An 11,309-nucleotide genomic window follows, 5' to 3' on the forward strand; every position below is an offset into this window, starting at 1 on the left:
CGAAAAAATACTTTCCCGAATCCTGACAAAAATACCCTACGTTCTGCTGTATAAATTTTGTCCTATAGAGTGAAAATTGAGCGAGTACGGTCAAGTTGTTGTTCGGATTTTTGAAAATTTTAACAAAGCTAGAGTGGCCCCTCAGCGTTGGAGAATTCCGTCATTGACTTTCATTGTAAACGATGATTTCACTGATTTCGGACATGAGCTTGAGGAGTATTTGTGAGGAGACGATAACAGATATCCACATCCCGTTTTCACTTCTGAGTAGTTCACAGAAATATCTACAAACTGAAAGTTAAATGGTGTTCGTAGGTGGAAGCATGACGATACAGTACAGCGTTGAAAATGGTCAATTTGGAGCTTTTTTGAGGCTTTCTTTCGAGCCGACTCCATTCATTCCTATGGGTTTTTTGGGGGTGGTTTTTCGCTAATTTTGTTGCCATGGTAACTCGAAATCCCAATAAATGTAGTAGCACACATCTCGTAATCGAGCCGCAGGTTTTGATACCTATATTGTGGGGGTCCACGCTACGGTTCGGGCCGCATTAATCGTGACGGAAGAAGAAGTAAAGAATAATAAATAGTCCGTTTAGAGGTGAATAGTAATAGGTGCCTCCATGCATTTGCATGGGAGGCAGTGCTGTGCTTCGCACAGCACTGCCTCCTCATTGCAAATGCTATGGCAGGCGCCTAATAAAGAGTCCGTTTAGAGGTGAATAGTAATAGGTGCCTCCATGCATTTGCATGGGAGGCAGTGCTGTGCTTCGCACAGCACTGCCTCCTCATTGCAAATGCTATGGCAGGCGCCTAACTAGAAAAATTTCTGAAGAAATTTAGCAAGGCGCCTGCCACTTGGTGCGTACCGTACCGTCAGAAATAGCAACAGGAAGTAACACTGCGAATTTCAGGTTCCTACGGTCTTCACAGCCCTCGCAGCGGCTGTTGAAAGGTGCCATGTTAAGTCAATGGACCTCCTAGGAGCCTCTTGCTAGCAGCGTTGTCATGGAGACTCACTGACAGCTACAGCCCTCTCTGTCTGTAAAGGTTGAAGAACTCTGGCTAAGCAGCTGTTGGTAGGACCTTCCTAAAGCTATTTCCGGTTAGCAACATGCTAACGGTTAGCCGCTAGCATGGCTGTGTTCAGTATCACCGGGTGATGTTACTCTGTCAGTTTGGTCCAAATCCTGTACTGGGATGTGCCTCAAATAGGGAGAAAAAACATCATTTATAACGTTGCCATGGTAACTCAAAATGGCGGGTGGTACAAAAAATACTTCATGGGATCAGCACACATGTTTTTATATTCACACTGTGAGGATTATAATACAAAACTCCAAGTTTTCCATACCGGGAATCGATCCCACGACCTCTTGCATGCAAAGCCTGCACTTTCCATCTGTGCTACACTGTAGCGCCATATATGGGCATGCATTATTGGAAACACAAGTGGTTTGATCCAAAATGGCACCGAAAACTGACACATGGCTGAAAGTCACATGGAAATTTTAAAATGTTAAGAGGAAGTGACTGTGCGAATTTCAGATTTCTACATTAATCACAGCCACTGCAGTGAGCGATGAAAGTTGCCATTGTATCTCAATGGAGCGTCTAGCTCTGGCCCTCAGAGTTCCGTCGTCATGGAAACTAACTCACACACCTGCAGCGGCCGAAGTGCAGACACTTTGGTCACAATAAGTCCCATTGGATTATAATGGAGAACTTTGCCTCGAACAACGCACGATTTCTCCGGAACCGTAAATGGTAGAGACGTAATTTTTTCTGTGTTTATTTCGTAAAGGATAACGGAAGAAGACTTGCTATCGGTTTTTGCTGGAAAAAGTTTAATAAAGGCGTAAAAAATTATGATCTAAAGGACATTTTTATGAAATTTCAGAAATCCTCTGAAAATGATCCCGAACAAATCGCTCTGGCTAAAAAAGTATAAGAGATATCAAAATAATTCTTTCACTGTGAGTATCAGCAGGCTTTTGATGACCATGTAGCTCATTTTCATATTTTTACAAAAATCGGTGTAGGCACAGCGACGATGTAAAAAAGTGGATGATGTGGGAAAATGCAGCTCCAAAGCGATTTCAGGATTTTGCACATTCGCTACTCCCGAACAAATTGTTCCTGTGGAAAAACCGTAACAGTTATCCACAAAATTCATTTTTCTTGAGTGCCAGAAGGGTTGGGACATTCATGTGTGAAAGTCTCATGTCTGTACATAAAACGGTTTAGGAGTAGCGACGATGCGAAAACATGTGATGTTTTGGATTTTTAGACGTCATTTTTCAAAACCGCTCCATAGGAAATGAATGGGGAAGGTTTCGGGTTTGTGTCGCTCTGAGGTGATTTGCGAAAAATCTATAAATGCCACACCAATGAGGGTTACATTTCCCGAATCCTGACAAAAATACCTACGTTTTGATGTATAATTTGTCTACGTAGAGTGAAAATTGAGCGAGAAAGGTCAAGTTGTTCGGAGTTTTGAAATCTTTAAAAAAGCTAGAGTGGGCCACTCTAGCGGTTGGAGAATTCCGTCATTGACTTTCATTGTAAACGATGATTTCGCTGATTTTCGGACATGAGCTTTGAGGAGTAACTGTGAAGAGACGATAAAAGATATCCACATCCCGTTTTCACTTCTGAGTAGGTCACAGATATATCTACAAACTGGAAGTTAAACGGTGTTTGTAGGTGAAAGCATGGCGACACAGTACAGCTTTGAAAATGGTCCTTTTGAGGGTTTTTTGAGTCTTTCTTTCTCCCCGACTCCATTCATTCCTATGGGGTTGTTTTGGGGTGGTTTTTCGCTTATTTTGTTGCCATGGTAACTCGAAATCCCAATAAAAGTAGTAGCACACATCTCGAGATCGAGCCACAGGTTTTGATGCCTATATTGTGGGGGTGCACGCTATGTTTTGGGCCGCATTAATCGTGAAGGAAGAAAAATAAAGAATATTAATATTAATAAAGAGACGCCTTTAGAGGTGAATAGTAATAGGCCCTGCCCATGCATTTGCATTGGGAGGCAGTGCTGTGCTTCGCACAGCACTGCCTCCTCATTGCACATGCAAGGCAGGCGCCTAATAAATAGTCCGTTTAGAGGTGAATAGTAATAGGTGCCTCCATGCATTTGCATGGGAGGCAGTGCTGTGCTTCGCACAGCACTGCCTCCTCATTGCAAATGCTATGGCAGGCGCCTAATAAAGAGTCCGTTTAGAGGTGCATAGTAATAGGTGCCTCCATGCATTTGCATGGGAGGCAGTGCTGTGCTTCGCACAGCACTGCCTCCTCATTGCAAATGCTATGGCAGGCGCCTAACTAGAAAAATTTCTGAAGAAATTTAGTAAGGCGCCTGCCACTTGGTGCGTACCGTACCGTCAGAAATAGCACGAGGAAGTAACACTGCAAATTTCAGGTTCCTACGGTCTTCACAGCCCTCGCAGCGGCCGTTGAAAGGTGCCATGTTAAGTCAATGGACCTCCTAGGAGCCTCTTGCTAGCACCGTTGTCATGGAGACTCACTGACAGCTGCAGCCCTCTCTCTGTCTGTAAAGGCAGAAGAACTCTGGCTAAGCAGCAGTTGGTAGGACCTTCCTAAAGCTATTTCCGGTTAGCAACATGCTAACGGTTAGCCGCTAGCATGGCTGTGTTCAGTATCAGCGGGTGATGTTACTCTGTTAGTTTGGTTGGAATCCTGTACTGAGAAGTGCCTAAAAAGGGAGAAAATGCTAAAATTCACCAAATCTGTCAAGCAGAAGTTTGTACAGGCTTCCTAGAGCTACTTCCGGTTTGCAACATGCTAAACGTTAGCCGCTAACATGGTTGTGTTTGGTATCACTGGGTGAGTGTACTCTGTTAGTTTGATCCAAATCCTGTACTGGGATGAGCCTTAAATAGGGAGAAAAAACGTCGTTTATAACGTTGCCATGGTAACTGAAAATGGCGGGTGGTACAAAAAAATACTTCATGGGATCAGCACATATGTTTTAATATACACACTGTGGGGATTATAATACAAAAATCTTAGTCTGCCACGCCGGGTTTCGATCCCACAACCTCTTGCATGCAAAGCCTGCATTTTCCATCTGAGCTATACTGTAGCGCCATATATGGGCATGCAGTATTGGGACCATAAGGGGTTTGGTCCCCCATTGAAAAGTATTGGATGTTTGACACCTCATAGCTTGGAGATGCTTTATGCCACGTAGCCCAAATTTCTTGCGGAGCTTTCTCTCTAAAGTAAGAACAGACTCTGTGAAGCAAAAGATGGTGAGACCTTTCTAGAGCTACTTCCGGTTAGCAACATGCTAACAGTTAGCCGCTAACATGGTTGTGTTCAGTATCACCGGGTGATTGTACTCTGTCAGTTTGGTCCAAATCCTGTACTGGGAAGTGCCTCAAATAGGGGTGCCAATACTTAATGTCACCAAATGTGACCAAAGTTCATTGGTCAGATTGGCCTCCTTTAGCAACTCAGCCTCACCACATCTGGGCCCAGAACTCAACATTTGACCAAAATGGTGTGTAGTGCCATTTCCCACATGTGGGTGGTGCTGTATTGGCCAATTGGGTCGTGTCTGGTTATCATGCCAGGTCCTGTTTGAAGCAAAGGCCCAATAGGAAAGCATGTAAAATCCAAAATGGGACAGAAAATTCACACATGGCTGAAAGTCACTTTAAAATTTTAAAATGTTAAGAGGAAGTGACTGTGCGAATTTCAGATTTCTACATTAATCACAGCCGCTGCAGCTGGCGTCGAAAGTTGCCATTCTATCTTAATGGAACGTCTCCCACTGGCCCTCAGAGTTCCGTCGTCATGGAAACTCACTGACACAGCTGCAGCGGGCCAGTCTAAAAAAGTGCAGACACTTGGTGTCCAAGTCTGCCTATTGGATTATAATGGAGAACTTTGCCTCGAACAACGCACGATTTCTCCGGAACCGTAAATGGTAGAGACGTAATTTTTTCTGTGTTTATTTCGTAAAGGATAGGGGAAGAAGACTTGCTATCGGTTTTTGCTGGAAAAAGTTTAATAAAGGCGTAAAAAATTATGATCTAAAGGACATTTTTATGAAATTTCAGAAATCCTCTGAAAATGATCCCGAACAAATCGCTCTGGCTAAAAAAGTATAAGAGATATCAAAATAATTCTTTCACTGTGAGTATCAGCAGGCTTTTGATGACCATGTAGCTCATTTTCATATTTTTACAAAAATCGGTGTAGGCACAGCGACGATGTAAAAAAGTGGATGATGTGGGAAAATGCAGCTCCAAAGCGATTTCAGGATTTTGCACATTCGCTACTCCCGAACAAATTGTTCCTGTGGAAAAACCGTAACAGTTATCCACAAAATTCATTTTTCTTGAGTGCCAGAAGGGTTGGGACATTCATGTGTGAAAGTCTCATGTCTGTACATAAAACGGTTTAGGAGTAGCGACGATGCGAAAACATGTGATGTTTTGGATTTTTAGACGTCATTTTTCAAAACCGCTCCATAGGAAATGAATGGGGGAGGTTTCGGGTTTGTGTCGGTCTGAGGTGATTTGCGAAAAATCTATAAATGCCACACCAATGAGGGTTACATTTCCCGAATCCTGACAAAAATACCTACGTTTTGATGTATAATTTGTCTACGTAGAGTGAAAATTGAGCGAGTAAGGTCAAGTTGTTCGGAGTTTTGAAATCTTTAAAAAAGCTAGAGTGGGCCACTCTAGCGGTTGGAGAATTCCGTCATTGACTTTCATTGTAAACGATGATTTCGCTGATTTTCGGACATGAGCTTTGAGGAGTAACTGTGAAGAGACGATGAAAGATATCCACATCCCGTTTTCACTTCTGAGAAGGTCACAGATATATCTACAAACTGGAAGTTAAACGGTGTTCGTAGGTGAAAGCATGACGACACAGTACAGCGTTGAAAATGGTCATTTGGAGGCTTTTTTGAGGCTTTCTTTCTACCCGACTCCATTCATTCCTATGGGTTTTTTGGGGGTGGTTTTTCGCTAATTTTGTTGCCATGGTAACTCGAAACCCCAATAAAAGTAGTAGCACACATCTCGTAATCGAGCCACAAGTTTTGATACCTATATCGTGGGGGTGCTCGCTACGGTTCGGGCCGCATTTATCGTGATGTAAGAAAAATAAAGAATAAGAAATAAGCCGTTTAGAGGTGAATAGTAATAGGTGCCTCCATGCATTTGCATGGGAGGCAGTGCTGTGCTTCGCACAGCACTGCCTCCTCATTGCAAATGCTATGGCAGGCGCCTAATAATAAATAAGCCGTTTAGAGGTGAATAGTAATAGGTGCCTCCATGCATTTGCATTGGAGGCAGTGCTGTGCTTCGCACAGCACTGCCTCCTCATTGCAAATGCTATGGCAGGCGCCTAATAAGTTGTGACCTGCACATTCACCAAGCTCTGAAATAATACAGACATTACAAGAAAATAGTTTTCTATTCCAAATATATGGCCAAACCTACATTCCAGACAGTGCTGAGGAGTGATTGCAATTAGGACATGCCAAGTTCACCAACCTTTTTTTTTTTTACTGAGCAACACACAACTGTCTCATGGCTCTAAACACAACAGGCACTGACAATTAAATGGAATGTCTCTATAGTCATACATGGAATGTATGACTATAGGGACATCCAAATACTTATTTACCTCACTGTATATATAAAATGGACAGTTGTAATAAAGTTAGTGACAAGAGTAATCTTTGAGCAAATCATTAACATCTGTCCATGTCAGTATCGTTATTTTATTTATTACAAATATATTTGCATATACCTGGGCGCTTCCGTCACTATCACTTGAATATGAACTATCCTGCAGATCTGTGATGACTGACTGAGATCCATCTTCAGAATGATAATTTTCCTCAGATGAGTGATCTGTTGAAGCTCCCTTTTTAGTACAAATGTAAAATCTGAGGAGTTTTAGTTTAGTTTGTTCATACATTTGGCCAACAGTGTGATTAAAGGGAATCTTGTTCATTTTAAAATCGCAGATGTCAATCGTGAAGTCTTCAGCTGGCCCTTTTGTGGACAGCCCATCAGGGAAAAATAGTTCCTTTCCTAATTCCATGATCTGAGCAACAGTAGTTGTTTTTGCCATTGTAGCCTGTCTCGTGCCTCCACCACGGTTGGTCCGTACTTGTCTGTATCCATTACTGCCAAAATGAAGCCATCCAATTTCAACCTTTCTTGAAGTCTTCTCTGCTGACGTATTTTTTTTTCTGGCCATGGTGTTTTGGGATTCATCTGGGGTTCCACTCGGTGATCCTTTTGTCTTTGATTTCATTTTGCATGCCCCTATTTTATATTTCAATCTCTCCAAAAGAGCGTCTTTACTGGTGCTTTGGCACTGTGTTTGTTCACAGAAAGATAGCACAGCTACTCTGTCACCATATGAGTTTATGTATTTTGTCATTTGCTCATCAGTCATGACGCGCAACACTGCCCTGTCAACCTGCAAACAGAAGAGAGAGATACTAATTTCAGTACAGTGCATTGTATCTATTTTGATGAATCTGAAATCTAATAAATGTTATTTACTTATTTTTCTACCTGGATTATTGAGATGCATCAAGACAATCAGAAATCTAGTTTAGCACAAATTACATGCCATTTATGTATTATTATATGACATATTAAATATGTCTTAACTTATTCAGTGTAGTTACAGATTGTTTTTGAAAAGTTTTAAAAGCCCTGTAAAATATACAGTGTTAGCATTCATTCTAACGCAAGTCAACTTTTGTACATTAAATAATTCCATTAATCACTGCAATTAATGCACCATTTAGTTTGCAAGAGGAGGATTCCTTGATTCAGCGTGGAAAAATTTAAAACTTTTCCTGTGGTTGACGTTCTCCATTTCATGACTCAAAAACATTGTGCGTCCAGGTTATCTCAACCTGAAAAAAGCCTTAAGCTGACCCTGTGCGAGTTAAGCTATATAACTAAAATTCCACCTATAACCAAGTATCTTATAGACAGGTATAGATTTATCTATAAATTTGCATACATAACCCATGTACTAATTTTAAAATTAATGCATTTAATCAATTTATCCTTATGATTAATCATTTAAAATAAATATTTAATTTGCTGACTTAAATATAAATTCTTCAAATGTATTTGAAATGTACTCTGCATTAATTAATGTATGTTTCAGAAAGGTAGTTATGCTAATAAAGTAAAAAAAAAGTGTCAAAGACCTTTATCCAGTTGCTAGTTATTTGTTTTGTAGTTTTACTCTGATGCTTAATAAAATAGTCAGCAAATGCAGATTGGAAAGGTTTGCTAAATACATTCAATTCAATTCAATTTTATTTATATAGCGCCAATTCATGAAACATGTCATCTTAAAGCACTTTACAAAGTCAAATTCAATCAGATTATACAGTTTGAGTATAATATAAATGTCCTTTATAAGGGAACCAGTTGATTGCATAAAAGTCCCGACAAGCAGCATTCACTCCTGGAGAAGCGTAGAGCTACAGGGAGAGTCGTCTGCATTGTACATGGCTTTGCAGAACTCCCTTTACTGAGCAAGCATAAAGTGACATTACACTTTATACAAAGCTCACCAGGACAAGCTTTGCTCTTTAAGCCACCAGTGCCTCAAAACGTGTCGGCTCTATTAATTTCAAAATTTTTATTCTATGATAAATCACTGGCAAGGAACATTAAATAGCTGGTAATGACGATACAGGTTTTCGGAAATAAAAATCAACCAGACTTTACAGTCAACAGTATGCTCGACCAGCCAGGGAGTCAAAAGTTACTATGCTACAAAGTTACAACCAGTTTTATCCTCTACTCAAGTTTCATCATATCATGTTAACATTGTTATTAGGCTATCAAGCATGCATTCACTAAAATAAAACGAAACAATGATGCATTTCTACAATATTAGCTTACGATAGCATGAAGCTATTAACTCTAGTTTCGTCACGAATGCTGTGTTGCAAAATTTACTTCATGTTATTTAATGGATTGTTTACTGACTTTGTCTCTCTTCATTCGTGTAATGCCGTCTTTCGGAACTTCTCTAGAAATTAAGAACCTCTCCAAATCGTCCTACATAAGCTGTGTCTCTGCTGCGTCCTTCGAAGGACCCAGCCTACTCAGCCTTAGGAGGACCCAGCCATCGGAGGATGCTCCGGAGGATCCTCAGCCGTTGGTAAATGGGACGGTCTAGCCTTTGGAGCACTTCCTGGTTGCGACACGACGTCATCACGTCTACCCCAAGCCCGGGGAAAACCAGCACCAGCGCCGATAAACGACGCAAAAAAATGGATATTGAATTATTTTTTTATTTACTTGTTATTGGAGGAGGAGAGTCGGTTTACACGGCTTCGGCGGCAGCAAAACCGGCGACAAATTTTTCTCAGGCTGGGAGAGCGCAGTGGAGAGGTAACATTTACCTGCTATTATTTTCACCCACAGGGGCATGCTAATGATCATAATATACCAGTTATTAAACAAACGCTTGTAAGCAGATTGACGAATATGTTTAAATATAAAATGTTATATTTATTTGTAAGACTTGATATAAGCTTATGTTTGTAACTTTAGTAATTTGAATTGAATAGTTAAATGTGTACAAACCCTGTAAATAACTGACTTAAATCACTACTTTCAGTATCACTAATGTGTTGAGAAGCCAAATAAAACTAATATTGAGAAATAAATCATTATTTGTCTAAATTGTTATCCCCTTACTGCCTGATTTTATTTGTACTTATATAACGAAAAAATAATACAGGAAAAATAAATCTAAATATATAACGTAAAAAAAAAAAGTTAAATAGTGGATCTAGATGAAGTAAAATAAGTAAAGGCCAGAATTGTTTGGTCACAAATTAGCAACACCAGGCGTTAAGCGGTTAACATTCACTAGAATTATATCAGCTAAAATGAAATTGCTATCATCTAATCCTGTTCTTAATCGTCATGTCTCTATCCAGACACGGCCGATGTACCGCTGCATCAACTTAAATGCACAACATCTGCCTGGGAGCCGGTGACATCATGGCCCCAGACGATGAAGTGCAGGACGACATGCCAGAGGATGAGGAGGGGGAGAACGTGTTGGAGGCAGTCAGTGGTGCTCCCTGGCGGGACCAGCTGTCTGCCGAGGTGTCTGCCCTGGAGGAGGGTCTACCTGACCATGATTACATTTAGATGGCAAGTATAATCACTTTTTAGCTTTTCTCATGTAAGGGTTATGAAAACAGTTGTAGTAAAGTCATTTTCTGCATCTTCTTAAACATTTTTAGGAACATGGCAGCGGTCAGTTGGGTCAGCCCTGCAAACCCTGATGGACGATGTGGTGAACAGTGGAGAGAGGCATCCCCCACCCCCCAGATGATGTCCCACTCGCAGTCAGAAGACTCCAAGGTCATCTGTGTGGCATCCCATCCAGTCCAGCAGCACCACCAGGGACTCCTGCTCAGTCAAAATTGTATATATGTTCTTTAGTAATATTTATTTTATATCTTCTGTAAATAGTTGTAGTAGTTACTTTTAAAATCTAATGTAATTAGTAAAATGTTTTTGATATTGTAAATACTTGTTTCTCTAAAAATAAATTGATGTTGTCACTGAGAAGTTGTTCTAAGTTTACTTAAATTGTAAAGAAGTGATGAAACAGATAATGTAACAGGTTAAAAGACTTTAAGAACACACAAACAACAATAACTTTTATAAACAATTTATTAATTTAATTTAACAATAACAGCAACACAGAACCTGAGGATAAACCATGGCCGGGTGGCAGCAGTAGGCTTCCCACTGACCCCTGCCCTGTCCCTGGATCTTTGCATTCCTAAAGTAGAGGAAAACAATTTGTGTCAACAGATGCAATTTTCTGTAGTGTTTCTTTGAAGCTAGAAAAAAGGAGTGTTTCATATATATATATATATATATATATATATATATATATATATATATATATATATATATATGTGTGTGTGTGTGTGTGTGTGTATATATTACATTAGCCAAACCTGAACATCCTTTGTATTTTTTTTTTTCAAGTTGTCCCACTTTTTTTTGGCCTGTTGTGGCTCAACTTCACCCTCCAGGCCCGTTTTTTGCAGGATTGTTCTAAACAAGAGAAATGAGAAGAGATAAACACACAAGGATCACTACTATTACAACTATAAGATTAAAAAAAGTGACATCTGGGCATCATTTGATGTGATCAAAAGATTATATTTGTACATTGGTGTTTGAACAGGACTTCTTTGAACTTGTGTGACTTTTACATACAAATGCAACATG

The 11,309-nt window shown here is 40.2% G+C and overlaps 1 protein-coding gene and 1 long non-coding RNA gene across 2 annotated transcripts; both read right to left on the minus strand.

The window, feature by feature from the left end:
• Positions 1 to 6,804: 6,804 nt before the first annotated feature.
• Positions 6,805 to 7,480, minus strand: LOC110369478 (the record flags this gene model as incomplete). Its single annotated transcript, XM_036130703.1, is given in 1 exon segment — positions 6,805 to 7,480. A coding segment is annotated over 1 exon segment (657 nt), but the record flags the coding sequence as incomplete, so codon positions are not given.
• A 3,241-nt stretch (positions 7,481 to 10,721) lies between these two features.
• On the minus strand, positions 10,722 to 11,309 carry LOC118560066. The gene is made up of 2 exons (XR_004929049.1): positions 11,033 to 11,309; positions 10,722 to 10,851 (listed from the first exon to the last, which is right to left on the minus strand). It is a non-coding gene; the product is annotated as an uncharacterized LOC118560066 (long non-coding RNA).

The sequence above is a fragment of the Fundulus heteroclitus genome, unplaced genomic scaffold (assembly GCF_011125445.2).
Source record: "Fundulus heteroclitus isolate FHET01 unplaced genomic scaffold, MU-UCD_Fhet_4.1 scaffold_373, whole genome shotgun sequence".
Classification (NCBI taxonomy): Eukaryota; Metazoa; Chordata; class Actinopteri; order Cyprinodontiformes; family Fundulidae; genus Fundulus; species Fundulus heteroclitus.